An 18,816-nucleotide genomic window follows, 5' to 3' on the forward strand; every position below is an offset into this window, starting at 1 on the left:
TCAGAAGATCAAACAAAATAGTGAAGTTAACAAACCCAAGATCCCCCTATCTGAAAGGAATGGCTTAGCTGAGAAATCTGCAGTACAACGATAACAAATTAATACAGCTAGGATTTGATTTCACTATCACCATTAGTTTTAGTAACTATTCAATATATTTAAACTACCTTAAGGAATATAACTCCTATGGCAGGTAACTGTGAAGTGTTACACATTTTTATCTGTATTTTGTCCTTTTTTTTAAAACAAGCAAACAAACAAAACTATTAATGAATGTTCCCAGGCATAACAGAAGATGGCTAATAGTACCTTCCAGCAAATTCTGGAGTAAACTTTGCAACAGAATTGTAACACTGGACTTGAACAGCACCCTACATAGCTAGGTGGCTAACAGCTTATGCCTGAAGAGATATATTTCAGCTTGGGTCAGTACTCAAACTGATCCAAGTCCATGAAAAAACACATAGGAAAAAAAAAATTAATCACACTGGTTTAAATTACTAATATGTTTAATTTATTAGTAGTTAGAAGTCCCAACCAATGTTCATCCCCTTATGCTGCTTGTACCCTAACTACTTGCATTGTGTGCAAATAATTAGGGTACATCTCTTTGCCTAAAACATCAAAATCCACTGCTTGATTTTAACCATCCTATAAAACATATGATGCATCCATCTAAAGAAAACAAATATTCTTTTCCCAGATATTTATCCACCAAGAAGAGCACTTCCAATGAAGATCAGCATTGTCGCATACTTGCAGCTGCAGGTTTTCACCAGTATCCTAATATAACAGGATCAATCCAAATGAACAAGTCTCTTACACATACTATAAAGTATTCTGTATAAAACACCAACGTTGTTCAATGTCAGTCCTTTCATCAAGCCATGAGCAAGTCACAACTCCAGCTGAATATACACAAACACTTTCACATCTTAGCACATAAATGCTTCAAGAAAGCATTCTTGAAGCATTCTATCTCCTAAAATCCTATGAAATTCCCTTCTAAAAGATGGTAAGATTCAGACAGGAAGAGGATGAAAAGTAATGCATCAAGAAAAAGATGAAGCACATTTGTTGCACTCCTGGAATGCCTGTGGTGCTAAAAGGGACACTGAGAACATGCAAAAAGTAACAAGAGCATTACTGTTCCTGAGTGCTGGAACCAGGGATTGTAATACATGATAGGACAGTTCTTTGTGGTTACAAAATATTGCAGCATCCATAACTGGGAAAAAAGTACACTTAAATATCTGAGGTCAGCATTTATTTTCAAATTAATTGAAAGGTGGGTTTTTTTTTGTTTTTTTGTTTTTTTCTTTTCTTGTATAATCTGCAGAGATTGCTACAAGATGTTCACATAATGACTTCTATTATTCTGTTCTAGCCTTGCAAAATCTCCTGGTAACCTGATGCTACTATAAAAGAGCCTTCTATAAACGTGAAAATGACATTAAATCAGAGGTGAAACTATTAAAAATAATTCTGCAGCCCACTGGACTGTGATGAATTTGTCTCTGCCCTTACTGAACATAAAAATGCTAAAAAAATAATAGCACCATAAACTCCACTGGGGTTTCTTATGTAATAAAAATTAAATCCGTTCATTAAAATTCATCCTAGAATGACTTACTACAACTGTTGCCCTAGATGTTACCTTTGAGAGAATACTTAAAAAAGAAAAAATGGAGCAACATTAAGAACTTGGAAAATTAAATAACCACTAACGTTCACAGGCCGCTCCAAAAGTAATGCCTCCTATTTATTTCCATGGAAAATACACCAAATAATGCAGTAACATTAATTGATAGAGAACATTCTCACCTACAAAACATTCTTTTTCAACACAGTCACCACCATTGGCTATGCATTTTTGCCAGTGATGAACAAGAGCCTGCGTGCAGTGCTCATAAAAATCTGCACTTGTGGAGATGAACCATAGTTGTAACAGCTGAAACACACTGCTCACCTCCTCACTGTGCTCACATCTACTGCTTGGTCTCTACCAACGTTCAACAAACACTGATGAATGCTAGTGGGTACCATTTTTTCCACATGGAGGAATTCAGTTTCACCTTTTGATTCACATGGACTCCCATGTCAGTCACTACTGTCTCAGACTGTCCCTCTGCTGCCTCCCGTCACACAGCAACACAATGTAATGGAATACTGGCAGGAAGGTTCGTTTCAACCTCTACTGCTGTACAACCAACACAGTAAAACTGGAGACATTACATTCAGAGCAGCCCTTGTGTTTTGTACTTTTAGATTTAAGATTTTAATTATACTTTGGATAAAGTATTTTTCATTGAGCTCTGAAATTTTAATGTAGTAACGTGATGAAGCAAACAAAAATAATCCTCTAGCAGCATATTACAGAAAATAGGTTTTACACAGGATTAAAAAAAGCAAATCAAATATGACAAAGTCACTCAGTCACTACAGCTCTATCAAGTATCATTGCATCAGAAATGCTTAAATTCATCTGTTTAATCTTTGGTAGGTGGACCATCAAGGTGGCAAAATAATCTAGAGTGAACAAGGAAGTTTGAAGTGCTAATGCTCATTAAGGAAGATGATTATACTAATCGTTTTCTTGCCCTCATAAAATGCTTTTAGCCTAGTGATTTACTTGCTTCTTAACAAAGTCTGTTGAGATTCCTTTTCCCAGAAACACTGAAGTAGAATACTACTGTCACACTGTCATTAAAAGAAATAAAAAATATTTTTTAAAAAGAAGTCAAGGAAAATGGAAAATTAAGGTGTCAAACTATAAATGAAGGAATATAAAAACCAGATAAAATATTTAACTTTTCCCTCAAACTGCAAACAGTGAATGAGGAGATTGGAAGCAATCCACTGTGTGATTCAGGGAAAAAAAAAGCAAAAACAAAACAACAACAACAAACCACCAAACAATTCAAAGGCATTTCCTGAGATCTGTGAGCAGCTGCCTGAGGAAGGGAAGGAATAGGAGGGCTGAATGCAAGGTCAGTCATGAAAACCTGGCATCCATTACTTTAATTGGGAATTAAAGTAGTCTCACATTAAAGCAGTCTATCTGCCTGGAGCAGCTGTGGTGGGACGTAGGGAATGTTACTGCAATATTTGGATAGATTCTCAAATAAAATTGTAAAAAGGCTCCAGTAATTAGTAAACAATATGAGAATTCAGATCTTGGCACTGAACTTTGTTTGCAGTAACAACTTGATGTTTTTATTGTATTAACTTGTTTACACTGAATAAGCAGCATGGCAATTTAAGGTACGTGGCATCATGAAAGTATAACTTGTATTACTGTACATATTTGTTTACTGATATCTTTTGTGACATTTGTCTCTGCACTGAAATCATCTGATACTTTCACTTTCTTCTAAAGCTTCATAATAGAATGGTATTGTATTATTAATTTGCTTAAATTATATTGCTTGAAATGACGTGGGGCTACATAAATTTGTTGATTACACTGTGATAAAATACCTTTCCAATACATCCAGCTCATTAAGTCCCCTAAATTAAAGATGGTAAAGGTTGTGCAATGCTTAAAAAAAAACATTAGGCTAAAACAATAAAAGTACAGGTAATTAAACTGCCAGTTGAACACAAGTATAATTTCATGCTGGGAATTTAGTCATAATATTAAGCATCTCTGTAATCACAAAAGTAAATCTCTTTGGATTATTAGAAATCCTGTGGTATATTTCTCATATTTTGCACAAATTTATTTTATTAGCCCAATTCTATTCTATTCCAGCAGCTAGCTTAACAGTCTATCATTGTTTGTTGCATATTCTGAATTTCAGCCCAAAATGCTGTGGAGGAGAACATTTGAAAGCAAGTCCATAGCACAGATGATTTTGGTGAGAATCAGCAACAGCTGCAATGAAAAAGTGCTGACTAAAAAAAATACAGTACACTATTTTGATGAAGACAATATGTGATATACCTGTATGTTCTAATTCAGGGGGCCATCATGAGTCTACATTTGTAACAATAGGTTGCCAGCAAAATTCTATCAAATTATCTTACATTGCAAAAAATATTCAAGTAACAAGATTCCTCATGGCCTACGCGATTGCCAGCTACATGTGAAAGTGTCTGCACACGGATTGAAAAGTGCAAGATAGCTTTTACAGTTGGTGCCTTTATATTCTCTTACTTCAGCACTAATACATCACATATTCATTAGCAATGCTGCTTTACGTGCATTTCTTATACTATTATGCACCACACATCAACACGTGGCTCACGTTCTTAGAAGGAAACAACAATACTCTGCATCCCTTCAGCCACTGAAGCATGTATCATTGGTGTATTACAGTGTGACTAACTCAATTGAAGGAAACATCAGTGTTTTGTATCCATTTTTGGTTGTTTTATGACATTTCATATGAGGTGCTCCAAATTAAAAAAAAAAATAACAACTTTCAGTTTCTACTAGAGATCTCGCTGTCAAAGTTACAAAACTACAGGAGATTGAGTTGTTAGAGACAGTAGAACAAGATCGTATCTGGTGATTTGTTCATCTACAATTGTTGTCTTTTTACTTCCAGGAAATATGTCATTCTGCATTTGCTGGTTATTCAGATTGGACCACTCTTCTGATGCCGAAGTATTTACAAGACTTTCCCAGATGACACAGTACCTCGGATACAGTTGGCCTGTTCGCAAGAACTGAAGTAATGACTACACATAGTAATGCTTCTTACTGAACCCTGCTTGATGCTATGTTTTTATCTGGTCACAAGTGGCTACATTATTTTGAAGTCTTAGTTTAACTTTCAACAGTAAAAACACGGCTGAAGAGGAAAATTTTCTTAAGAAAGGAATTCAGTTTGTTATTAATTAATATAATTTCATCAGTAAAACTATGCATTGGAAATGAAAGTGCCCCCAGAATTTGCAACGTCTGTTTAGTCAGGACGCATTTAAGAAGTATGACTAATCTGTCATATGAAAAAAAAGCTGGATTGCTATAATGGAGAAGTGACTGACAACTAAGAGCCATCAGGAAAGCCATAAGACACAATGTGACCTTTAAATGAGTTAACTGTAAGCATAGCTGTCTATTGCAATTCTGTAAAATGAAGAATCGTGTTTGCTTCAGAAGACTTTCTGCATTTTCCAGCTGCAATAAATCTTCCTTTACATTTTATATATAATATCTTTACCTTAGTGTTCAATCTAATGAGAAACTAAATTTGAAAAAGAACAAGAAGAATGAAATGCTTATCTTGTTCATTAGCAAGGTGTTCATTTGAATCTAAGGTATACAATCATATGACAGAGTTCAAATGACAAATGTAATGTGCTTCTTTGCGACCCATTACTTGCAGACTTTAAATTGTGATTCAATGGCCCAGCAAAACATGAAAGTGCGCCCGGTGCTACTGAAGAGAAACAGTCTGGATTCATTTGATTTTATGAGGCAGCCACATCACCGCAGAAGCAAATCTCAGCAAGTTCGTTTCAAGGATGATGGTTGCAACACAAAGACAGTGGATGTCACTGATCTGGATAATAATCCTGCCCAAGACATTGCATTAATGATTGAAAATACAGAAATATCTCAACAACACAAATTTTTGTTACAACCTCCATCTTTTCCAAAGGCTCAGAAGGGGCTTCAGAATATTGCCATACAAACATCTCCTAGCCTCAGGAAACACTTCCCTGTTTTTAGAAGAAAAAAGCTGCTGGTAAGCAAATCACTAACAGAAATGCCAAGTGAGACTAAAGACTGCACGCCAGTAAATGACAATCTTTCTGAACAAGACATTATGTCTTCAGACTTCTGTTACTTAAGAATAAGTAGCCATTTGGAAGATGGATTCAGGAATAGTAAAGCGGATGGTCAGTCAAGTCAAAGACTGCCAGAAGCACAAAAAAATGGACATATCCAAATCCATGATTCCTCAATAACAGAAAAGACAACTGCTTCTACACAGGTGCCTGAATACATTCATGTGAATTTTCCACAAAACAGTGATACTTCCATGGATGCATCAGACACGACCATGAATTTAAATAATTTACTGCATTCTTCTAATTCTTCTACTATCATAAATAGTAATGAAAACAATGAAACCAGCATGCTGTCATCTATTCCTGAAAAAATATACCCTTGCCTACGTGATTCCACTAACGGCAATGATTGTAATCCTCATTCTGACTCTTGTGAAACAGCTAACAGTGATCCTGAGTTGCTTGTAGTCAGCAAAGACACAAGCAGTAAAGAAACTACTCCATTATCACCTCCATCGAATCAAAGTTCATCTCCTTGTTTCCTCAGAAGCTATCTACAGACAGTAGAGAATAAAACAGATTCCAGCTGTGTGACAGTAACAAATGATGATCACACAGTAATGTCATCGACCAGCAGTAATGCATCAAAATCTGTTTCTTCAGTTAGTACTGAAACTGAGAAAAATTCTACTCTGTCTGATGTTTCCCAATGTAATGGCTCTTTAGAAGGATTTCACACGAAGTCTTATCTGCCAAGGAATGAAATAAAACCACACATCAACAAAGAGATTAGTGAAATAAATCAAATTCATTTGACACATGGTGAACTATGTGCTCTACAAGGCAAGCTGCAGTCTGTAGAGGAATCCTTGCTGTCAAACCAGGAGAAGATTAAAGTCCTTTTGAATGTAATCCAAGACCTTGAAAAATCCAGAGCCCTCAGTGAAGGGTACGGTGCATTTTAATATCACAAATTCATCAAAAACCTGAAGCAGATGTTATCACTCTTTTAACTTTTGCTACTATATTTTTTCTGTGAAACACTCAAAGATGAGTTTGCAAAAATAATCTCATTCAGTTTTTGGGAAGTTTGAGCCTTTACAGAAAAGCAAGTCTCTTTATAGGTTGGCTTCAATTATCACTGCCTTTAGTAAACTGAGCGGAAGTTTATTAGCACTCCATGTTGTTTAGATTTATGTTATCAGGTACAATGCCAGCACACAGCTGACAGTCTCCATCTAGCTAACATCTCTCTGCAGCTGAACAACAAAAACCCAACAGTCTAATGTACTAAGTAATATAACAAATCTACGGCAAGTCAGCTTTCTCTGTCAAGGTCAAATATGCATTTAGTGCCAAAACAGACCATTGCTGAAACAGTTCATATCAGCAAAACCATGCTTCTGTTCAATATTAATTCTGCTTTACTGAGCAAGCAAAAAAATTAGTGGCCAGTGCACAACATCTGCAGGCTTTCAGTGTTGGGACTGTGTTGTTGGTTACGTTTCATTACATCACTTACAACATATTCACTTAAGGGGAAAGCCTTTAGAATTGAAAAAGGCAAAAGACCACATTAATTTTTTAAATTAATTTTATTAATTTAACCTCCAGTGTGTCAAGAAATCTTAGCAGGAAGTGAAGGTGAGGGCTTAAAAGTTATTAAAGCTATGAACATGGAGCATATGAAGATTGTTAGCAAGACTCTTAGGAGTCTCATATTTTAGAATGACTGCTTTCTGCAGTATCAGTAAGAATGCATGATCTGTATTCAGTTTTAGTGAACAGTCTCATATCTATCAGCCAAAGCCACAACGAGTATTTATGTAACATATTCATGAATTATAATTAATATCCATACTACCCACACAACTCATGTCAGAACACTCAGGAAGCAGATATATTCAAATGACAAAGTACTATATTAAATATTTCTGTGGTCAAGTTACATATTAAAAATACACTATTAATGTTCTTCAAACCATTAACAACAGTTTCGGCTTACAGTAAATGTATCCTAGATGCATTTTAAAGTTGTCTTTCATGATAATGTAGTATTTCCATCAAAGAATTTTTATTTTCGGGAAGAAAAACAAAACAGCCAGTGGATCTCTCAAAGAAACAAGCAAACAAGAATTTTGTTTGCTTTTTTAATAAAACAGTGTGCAGTCTAGCTTATCGCACATACAGTTTTAGAAACAACGTAACTGGTTTAGTATGCTGTGCCTGGATGGGATGGAATTAGTTTTTCCCACAACGTCTCATATACTGCATAAAACAGCAGCACTCAGGCACATAAAGTAAATCATTTGTGCACAACTGGTTGTGCATAAAACCGGATCCCTAATGTTAGCATTGTATCACGTGTATCAATAGTATTTCCTGAGTACAACTAAGGAATACACCTGGTAAGCTTATTTTTGTCTGCAACATGACAGAAGGGCTGCCTTGAGATATTTGTGCAGGTTCAATTGCACGTACGAGTCCAGAACACGACAATGACTCACCCACTTGACGAAAACCCAGGTCTTTGCACACATTTTCATGTGGGTAGAACAGGTTTGTGTGGCTGTTCAAAAACTTAGCAGGATACGACAGACTGTGGTGACAATCACGTATGTCAAAATTTTCTTACAAGAAAAAAAATGGCAAAAAGCTATTTTCAAAGAATGCTTGAAGATTTGTTACTGCCTGGAAATATTTTATCATAGAAGTATGTCAGTGTACTTACAAATACACATTACATGAACAACTGTTTGTTACAGGCGCAACTTCTACCACACCGGTCAAGACCTCAACAACTGCAGCACGTGTCAGAACACCGCATGTATAATTTACAGGTACCATGCCTTGCACAGTTTTCCACTGACTGTATATCTCTCACAAATGTACAATGCTATGTCCTGCTCACAGCTGAAAAAGGTCTGATATCATCATCCCTGGTTTTTAAAAAAGAAAAGGGAATATGTAAGGAGCTTTTGTTGTTTCCTCTCTCCCCAGGTAAAGAACAGTTAGCACTGGTGTTATCAGAAGATACTGTACTTTTGGAAATTCAAACAGAAACTTCCATCAAGGTTTCACAGCATTACTAGTATTATCATGCTTTGAAAACCTTTGAAGTTGTTTCTGATTATGAAATTCTGTGTATGTGTTAGATTTTTTGAGATAAAATTTGTCATAAATTTGGATCTTGGAAAACATAAGCAGAACATTCTCCAAATACCATTATGCACCAGTTCTTGCCTGTGTAACGCAGAACAATGAACACATCCCCCTTCTTACTTCAGCAAAGGCTTACTTATTATTATTTTGAAACAGAGCACTTTGAGTCTAAATTACTTTAACTACAGCATGAATTTGTATGAACTTAGTAGTAGTGTGTTCTGCAAACTATACCAATTCCAAGTGTTGCATTCATATTAGCACAGAAAGTCTTTGGTTTTCTGCCCATTAGCAAAAAGCAAGAAGTACAAACTCTCTGTAATACAGCACAAGTAACTGGTCCTCTCAACAATGGATTTTCTAGGACCTCAATCAATTGGTAAACACACTGTCCAGTCAATGCAAGCTCTATTATAAGTCAGAATACAAATCTTTAGCTATTTGATTCCATTATGTTGCATGGAATCTTCAAAGAATGCTGAACAATTGCAGCATAGGAGCCCACCTTTCACTATTCCAGACTCCTCCCAGTACAGACATACTTCGTAGACTGAAGAGAATGAAAAGTTAAGATGTGCGTATAGTCAAAATTTACCATATTATTTTTTACGCTTCAAATGAAAAGGTATCAACTTTTTGTTGGATTTTACAGGAACACACATTACATAGAAATTCTGTAGAATTCATATAGAAATAACCCTTTACCACAGGATACCTTCTCTCTGCAGGAGAATAAACTATGCTTGTTAATGCTGCCTTTTCAGTTTACACAGTTGCAATACAGGAAAGATCTTGAGTAAGAAGTGCAAATATGTGAAGAACAGAAGAAACAGTTAAACACTGACGTGTCTTTTGGGATAGTACATACTTCTTAATGCTAAGATTGCCTGGAGGCTTAAAGAACACCACTTAGTAGAACAGAAGCAAGAACACAGATCCTGCTCTGAAGAATTATTGGTTTTAAGAGACAAAACATAAATCATTAAGGAAATGTAATCATTTCCATTCTCATAGAAACGTCTCGTGAGAAGCAGTTACAAAAAAGTTTCTAAGTAACTAATATTTGATGTTCATTACATTTTGAAGGAAGTATTTGTGTTTATCAGGTTTATTTTAAACAAATCCATGTAATGGGTTTTGTTTAGCCTAAAAAAATCCATACATGTATTTTTTCTATTTGCAGCATGACTGTTGTCTTTGAACATAGAACTAAATGTTTCACCTTGTGCCCTCTTCTGCTCTTCAGCAACCTAAGTCAGTAGTGACTCAAATACAGCACAATGATGTGTTAGTGTCACTGAATCTTCCTCATCATACACAGCCTGAGGCAGTCAGTATACTAATCTGTATCTGTTAAAGAGTTGATTACATGAGTTACTGAAGGAATGAAGAACTTTTCAGTCTCACAGCAGAAGCAAATTTAGACCAGACTGTAAGTTTACCTTTATTATCTAATCAGAAGGGTTAGGTGCAGTACCTTGGGACTTCCAATCTAGTACATATCACACTAATGTTTTTATTATAATAAACACAGGTGGGACTGAAAACAAGCAGTTACCTCAAAAATCAAGGAAAGTTATTAAATAGAGACTGAATTGATCTCTAGAGACAGTTTCTCCAAAATACAAATCTGAAACCTTGAATCAGGTAAGGAAAAAGGAACGGAGGCTTTCCTTTTTTTTTGTTTGTTTTAGTTTTTGATTTATAAAATAACATTTCCTTCTCTGGTGTTCCTGACCTGTGACTAGTGAATAGTACTGTGTTTTAGCCCAAAGCTGATAAAATTGAACAGATGCATCTGATAATATTTTTTTCCTCCAAAAATGCTTGTATTATGAAAAATAAAACAAAAGGTCAGTTTCTTCTTGCTTTCCACTCCTGCAGCAAAAATCTATACTGCAGATAGAGCTGATACAAATCTCATTCCCCTTCCTAGAAAATGTGGAGATAATAAAGAAAAAGCACAGAGTGCTGACTCCTTTTTTGTTTGTTTCTTTAATTATACTGACTGCATCAGAATGCTCTTTTCCACATTGATTCTTTTGAGCCTTACTTTCTGTGCATATATTTGCTCTTATCATCTTAACTCTCCTTCTACACCAATAATAGTTATGGGCTTCCACACAGACATTGTGAGTAGAGTTCTACTTCCTATTTCCTCGGTAATTCAATTCATTTATTTCAAAGACTTATTTATTTATGTTATTTCATACATATTTTTGTCCTTACTGGGGATGAACTTCTCACATTTAATATGTGAATGTTTTGAATTCATGACAGATACACGATTGAGTTAGGTAACAGAATTGAAATCTGAATGTTTAATGAAATGCACTAAAAGATCAACAACATTGGAGTTCTTATGTCATGTAAAGAAAGAGGATTTCTTCAGAAAATATTACTAGATTATCTTATATTCAAGGCAGCAAAATACACTGCATTTTAACCAGGCTCTTATATTGAATGCCTCATTATAACAGAACCACAGAATCATAGGGGTTGGAAGGGACTTCTGGAGATCTAATCCTACCCCCTGCTAACACAGGTCCCAGGCTGCAGAGGAAAGTGTCCAGAAGGGTTTTGAGTATCTCCAGAGAAGGAAACCGCAACTTCTCTGGGCAGCGTGTTCCACTTTTCTGTCATTCTCAAAGTAAACAAGTTCTGATGAAGAAACTATCTGTTCTAATGAAGTAAGCATTTAAAAAGGGAATTTTTCATTTATTAGCTCACATCTCTTCATTTTTCTAGCGTAGAATATGACTTCAGACAACAAGAAGGAAGATTTCAACAGATTTTGAAAAGGCTGGATCATGCAGAGCAAAATCCAGCTTCAGGTTCGCCTCAGAAGCCATCATTTGATCATTCACTTCACGAGAAAAAGGAGTTGAGAAAGAAAACAAAAAAGGTGAAAAAAAAATGCTTCTGGTGGATTTGACTTCCTTACAGATCTTAAACTGAAACAATTTTTATATTTCAAATGACAGTAGAGCAAAAAGAGGTTTGGAAGCACAGAAATGAAAATATACTATTATGAAATCACTAAAGAATATTTAATTGAGTATCAAATCAGAAGAATTATATAACTGAATAGAGACACATGAAGGGACTGTTTCTGAAGAAGAAATTTAAGTTTTCTTCTTTTTTTTTTCCTGTGATGCTCACATTCTTTGTAAAGACATTTTTGTTCAAGTTTCAAAAAAAAAAAAAAAAAAGACAAGACGATGGTAGTCAAACCTGCAGACTTCATTTCATATTAAGCAACACAAACTAAAGAAAAGGAACTTCACTGACCTTTAGACAGACTGCACAATCAAGTATAAGTCCAGGGGAATCTCCTCAGAGGAGATAATTACAATTATTTCACATCTGCAGTGAAATATATTGGTTGTTGTCATCTACAATTTAACCATGAAGAATTTCAGGTTCAAGTTTTATTCTGTTCTTCTATCAGTTCAATTTGAAAAGGAATTATTTCAAAGTATGTCATTTAATAGATTTCTTGTGAAATATAGCTTAAAATTTCAAAAAGAATATCATAGTAATTCTAGATCTAATTTCTTTCCTAAATGAGGTCCAATTAGATCTATTTTAGTTTTAAGCATCTCCAGTGATGGAGAATTCATAACATCCAAGGGCAGCGTTTTCCAGCATTTGTCCATTTCCACAGTGAAAAGAACATCTGATTATATTTTACTGAGTTCTGACTTGTACTCATTACATCTTACTCTATCCCAGTGCACCTTGGCCTGATGAATAGAGAGGAATAGCCACTTCTGCTTTTGTATTGCTAAAACACTCACCTAATTCTTCCCAGTTGTACCTCTATGCATTTAATATCTGTATTGCTAAATCGAAACATTCTAAGGCTTTGGTTTTTTTTGTTTTAGGAGGGTGAATGACTTTATGAAGGCCTATTAAATACAATGTAGATTAGTTAATATTAAAAAAAATTGTCTGTTCTGCAGAATTTTTCTTAAACTCTGGTTAAACAGTTCAAACGATGCCAGGGTTTTCAACAGTCTTACCTCCAGATCCTCCTTTTTTATACCATATATTATTAGTTCTTGTAATATTAGTTAAAAATGTCTGTTCTTTTTGTACACTTGTGTTTCTCCAGTGCTTAGGGTTAACCAGACATTTGTCAGAAAAGACCAAAGATTAAAAAAACCAGTCTTCATTTACAGTGATGCTATGTCACATGGCTTAATCATGAGTATCATGATACTAAAGGACAACAGTTTTAAAAATATGTTAAGGACAATCAGTATGGAGTTGACAGACATAGAATTATTATTACTTTAAAGGCCTTTTGAAGGGAAAGCTGTATGAAATGTTACGAGCAAAGTTATATGCCTTTAGTGAGCCAGAAAAGTTTGTCAGTAATGGTTTGTGGATGTAGTAGGCACCAGAATTCATTAAATAAGAGTATGTAATTTTATCACACCCATCTACACACACTGCTTATGCTGGCATTCCAACAGCATTCCTATTTTGCATTACTGTAATTGATATGCTGAAGGATCTCTTAGTGTGCAAAGGTTGCTTGTGTATTAAAATATCATTTTAAGATGAATATCTTTGGAGGACAAAGGTGCAATAATAAGCAATACCAATAAAAGCAATACCAGCAAAACCAGTGAGTTTATTCTTGTACTAAGCTGATTTTCAATGACCTGCTATTATGTGAAAGTCATCTTCTTGTCCTTTTTCTTAAATAAGTACAGCAAGGCTCATTTTAATGTCTGATTTTGTTTTTGCATGTATCCCTTCAATAAAGACAGATTATTGAATTTAAACCTATCACAACATTTTGATTTGCCACATCACACCAATCAATTCTTGGAGAAAGTAAAACTGCACAAGAACACAAATATGCTATTTACTGTAGGAAAGTCCATTCAAAGAAGAAGGGCACTAAATTCTTACATGGAAAAAAAATATGAAATCAAGAGTTCACCTAAAGCACTGTCCTTCATAATGCTGAGTTGGCTCAGAGTTGCCAAGAAAGTTGATTTTAACTTTAACAAAGTACAACATAAGAATGCAGATAAGGTAAGAAACCACGTGCTACGTGAGTCAGCAGCGGCCACCTTAAAAACTTCCTAGCCAAACATGTTCTAGAAATGTGCGTGGACAGAACTCATCTGGCTTCCAGTAGCCCTGATACTACGAACAAAAAACCCACAACAATTTAACTTAAAATGAAGTATGCCAGAATTAAATTATTCGTACAAAAGATTAAGCATCATAGTTTCACAATAAAACCAGCTATACCAAAGGCAAGAGGTTATGATAGTGAGTTTTCTCACTATATCACACAACAGACTTAGCACAGAAAATTTTAAAAATAACACTGGAACAAAAAAAACTACTGGTTAAATTAAATAGTAATAGTGAGAAGACATCAGCACAGCAGGATGACAGCATTGGAGAAGCAATGGAAAGGGTAGATAAGCAAATAATAATGGCTAAAAGAATAACGGCTAAAAGAATTTTGTTGACTTAATTCATTGTGTAATGCCTGAAACCATCACCAGAGTAGGAATTAAATGTTACAAATCAGAATAAATAAATTAAAAAAAAAAAAACCACCAACCAAAGCTAACTGATAACACTCACATACAAAATACTCAAATACTTTCTCTGAAGACATTTAATTGACAACTACAATGTGTGATTTATAAAATATTGTACAGCTCATAAATTCTAGACCTACTTTAGTTCAAATTGCAGTTTTATGGAGTCAACCTAACTTCCCTTAAAAATTCCAAATGTGTGAGAGGGGTAATGACTGCTTTTTGTCATGTACTGTCAGGTCATGCAGGGTTTTCTGTTGTTTCATGTAGCTCTTCTGAAAAAGTCACAATACTTAGTAATTATGCTATTTTAGATTCAGAATATCTTTCTAATGAAATATATCACCAAATGTATGTTTTGTAAATCTTTATGTTCTTTAAATGGGGTGCCATCTGTTGAAATAAAATCTTTTTCTTAAGTTTCAGGAGTTGATAAATAACAAACAATATTTTGATTTCAAAAGAAGAGAACAGTTGTTCTTTGGAAAGAAAAAATAAATGGGAAATGAATAAATGGTTCTTTCACAAAATCACTTTGCAGTTTTTCTAGGTAGAGAAAATGTCTGAATCCAAAAACTGAACAAAAAAGAGGCTTTAGCCAGTTTATTTTAATGTATGTTTTTTTTTTTTTTTCTAAACAATGTCAGTTCCATAAAATGGTTTTTCTGGTCATGATCTCCTGAAAGAGCAGTTCGGGTTATTAAAGCACTGTGGGTTTTTTGTTTGTTTTGTTGTTTGTTTGTTTGTTTCAATCCTGGGAATTTCCTTTGAAATGTTGGTTGTTTACATCCAGAAACTTTACATTTATTTATGTCCACGGTGGAAAAGTAATAAATACAAATCTCTGCCTGATTGGTTCTTTTACAGCAAAGTCTTGATTTGCACAGTATCTTACTAATGTTGTCAGACTCTTCTTGCTAACTATTTAACCCTCTTGACCTTTGTTTAAACTAACAACGAGATGAAGATAAACTTTGGACTACCAACAGTGACCTTTAAAACGTCTACCATGCATCTGCAAACAACACAAAACCAATGTTTTTGTTTCCATAAACAAGCTGATACAGAATTAAGTACTTCCCTATTCTACATGCTTCTCTATATTTTGCTTCTTTAATTACGTCCATGGTACTTCATTGCACCACTGTGTCCTGTAAGTAAAAGCCAAGATTCACATCAAGATTCCAGTACAGAATAAAGAATTAATCTCACAAAATAAACTCGCCTTTCCTTATTACAAGATTAAAAGCACTTCAGTGATAATCACTAAGGAGACTTATTTGTTTCTTTTTCGTATTTTAACTACTGCAAACAAAGCAAGACACCATTATAGCCTTCAACTGCCAAAACACCAAAGCAAAGCCTTCAGTGCCATTTAAGTGCCTTCCCTGCAGTAGCTGCAGGGAGCTAAATTACTTACCCATTACCGCCAACTTCTCCTGAGGAGATCATGTCCTTCTTAGTCTGACCTTTTCCAGTAATTACACGAACAAAGCTCACAGCATGTTGTTACCTGCTGTGCACAATGAAGAGCCTTCCCCGTGCTTCAAATGGTGTTGTAGCAAGCAAAGATTAAAGCTAGAAGTTCTAAGCCAAAAATCCATAGCTCCCTCTGTTAACAATCTAGAAGGTTACAAAAACCTCCTCATCTGACAGAAGGCAAATAAATTTCAGTAGACTTAACAGCTGCAAACATTTACACCTGCAAAGAATTACAGGCCTTGTAAACTGTAAACCTTGTCCAGCTGCAGCTATTCTGTGTCCACCTACACTGACAGAGCACATCATGCTTTTAGCTACTTGAGCTCACCTAAGCATTCTGCAGAAAGCCACACTTCCTGACTAATTTCTGACTAATTCTGAAAAATTGTTCATTTAGGCTTTAAAGAAGTTCTGCCCTATCAAGTTTTGCCCATTAAAGCTAACCTGCAAAGTAAGTAACTGAACTGAAGACAGTATGCAGAACATGAAATGAGCTTGTTTTCACTTGTGCTCCATTTCTGACTGCAGATATTAATTTGTACTTCACAAAAAAAAAGAATAATATGTACAAAAGATTATCCAATTATCCCATTATGAGGTCTTGCCTCAGCTCTAAAACACCCTTCATTTTTGCTCTGAGAAACCTCTATAATGTGATACACACACACTGTAGGAGGCGATGCAACAACACACACAGGTGATGGTGAGCATTATTACCATTCAGACATCCACATGCCTAAACAAATTACAGAAGATGTCAAAAAAAACCCTAAAATATGTTAGTTGACTGTAAGCATCTTGTTTCTTAGTGTTTATTAAGTATTATGATATGTTTTGTAGGATTAAAAGTTTTATTTTGCTTCTGCATTTACTATTCATGGTATGCATAAATACTTCTCAGTGGATTGCTTATGTCATCCATAAAAGAGAAAACATTTTCAAACACTAGAAAGCTGACAGGTTCATTGTCTTCTCATTCGGAGCCTGCTCCTGTTATGACTACACATACACATTAGAGAGCTGCAAACAGAACAGAATTCTGATGCACAGATAATAAGATTTCTGCAACTTGCAGATGTAACACTTCAGTATTTCAAGCGACCGTTGCCAAATATCCCTGAAGAACTCAATTACTAGGAGGCTGATTACTAGGAGAACATTACACTTCAAATGGCTCAAAAACTGCTATTTTGGTTTTCCAGATCAAGAAAATACAGAAATCTTACAAAGACATGCAACACACCTCTTAAGGCTGAAACGATCAAGTAAACGCTGTTGATGATTTTGCAGAATAATGCAATTCTCTAAGAATAAAATAGAATACATATCTTCTCTTCAGTGCCCAATCTGAAGGACAAGTTCCAGAACACAACTGGCTTGCATTCTCGGAAGTAGTCTAAGTCAAGAGAATGAGTTATGTTGCACATACCTAAATCTAAGTAAGGTGTAGAATCTGTCCTTGAATATAACTTCTAAGCCACAGAATACCCACAAAAAACTCATGCAACTGCTCTGTTTGAGCACATCTCCATTTTTCCTGTGTGCATTAGGTACCAGCAGGAAGAAACGGAGCATCCAATTGAGCTGTTTGCATAGGAAAGCAATCATCTTCAGACGTAGAGGTTTTTGGCTTTGATTTCATTTTCTGTTTTTTAAAGCTCACCTGTCAGTGCTCAACTAAAATTTGGAAGACAGTAAAGTTGAACAGTGGAATCAAAAACAGAGCAAGGCTTTTAGATCTTTCATTTTAAATCTCAAAAAGTCCACAAGAAAGGTCTCTGCAAACATCGTATTTGCATTTTTACCGGAGAATTATTAAATAATCTTCAAAGTATTAAAAGAAACATTGAAATATTACTCACAATTAAGGAATCATCTCGTCTCATTGTAATAACAGTTTTGTTCACTGTGCGTAATAGCTGTACCATTATTTCTTGAATATGGTGATAAGTTGATGCCTGAAAACAACAAAAAAGTAGTTTTCCAGTTAAATTCATATCTCTTGTAAAACATAAGACCAATTATTTCCATGTTGACAGTTATCTAACTACACCGTGGAAAGAATAATACTAACTTCTTGTTCCAGTAATGTCAGTGGAATATTTATTTCAAGTGATGCAATTCAGTTTTAGCCCAAGCCATTACAAACTCTGCTTTTGTTTGAAATCATCACTTTCCATCTCTCATCAAGGAACTTGTGTGTTTTCCCAATGAGTTGTTTATAGCTTAATAGCAAAACCCTGGGAACAGGTGATTGAAATGAACTGTGATACTCTTCACATCTGCCTGTAGCCCTCAGGATTGTTCAGACTTCAAGAACAATCTCAGCTTGCACTCACAAAGTATGTAATTAGTAATGGAAAAAGTTCACTTCACTTTGCGAGGACACAAAAAGAGGTCTCCATTGCCACAGTACTGGTCAATTGGGCTGCTACTACATTAGAGACCCACTACAGCTCAGTACCATGTTTTTCCAACCATTCACCAACTTGAATCAAGTGACAGGTAGCTTTGCCTTCCTATTCAGCCAGGGCAAAAAACCTCACAAACTAAAAATGGTGTTAACCTTCAGATAGTATTCTAAAAACACTACAGCTCAGAGCATGTCATTTGCAAAGAATACTTTCTTTTCACTCAGAAAGATTACCCTGTGCTAACTACAGCACTTAAACAGTTTCTTGGTTAGAACTCTGTTCCTGCAGCTATCAAATGTAGAGATCAAAACTGGCAAGTCAGCTGGAACTGTTACTTACTGTGCTGCAATAAATATTCTATGATTTGGCCTCTTTTGCAATATGTTTTCTTTAGTCATATTATCTTATGATACTCCCATTATTAAAAAAAGTGCAGA

The 18,816-nt window shown here is 35.2% G+C and overlaps 2 protein-coding genes across 2 annotated transcripts in view; one reads left to right on the forward strand and one right to left on the reverse strand.

Annotated features, from left to right (window-relative positions):
- The window catches only part of DOCK2 (dedicator of cytokinesis 2), a 153,583-nt gene that overhangs the window by 80,409 nt on the left and 54,358 nt on the right, over positions 1-18,816 (reverse strand). The window contains exon 27 of the mRNA XM_042826108.1: positions 17,828-17,923. Within this exon, the coding sequence (XP_042682042.1) occupies positions 17,828-17,923 (96 nt within the window). The remainder of the gene's footprint in view (positions 1-17,827; positions 17,924-18,816) is intronic.
- Positions 5,118-11,842, forward strand: INSYN2B (inhibitory synaptic factor family member 2B). Its single transcript, XM_042826109.1, has 3 exons — positions 5,118-6,694; positions 8,511-8,585; positions 11,656-11,842. Exons 1-3 carry the CDS (start codon positions 5,295-5,297, stop codon positions 11,840-11,842), a joined length of 1,662 nt encoding a protein of 553 aa, XP_042682043.1. The 5' UTR covers positions 5,118-5,294.

Source organism: Centrocercus urophasianus, unplaced genomic scaffold (assembly GCF_019232065.1).
Source record: "Centrocercus urophasianus isolate 14NV4802_14NV808 unplaced genomic scaffold, USGS_Curo_1.0 seq_26, whole genome shotgun sequence".
Taxonomy (NCBI): Eukaryota; Metazoa; Chordata; class Aves; order Galliformes; family Phasianidae; genus Centrocercus; species Centrocercus urophasianus.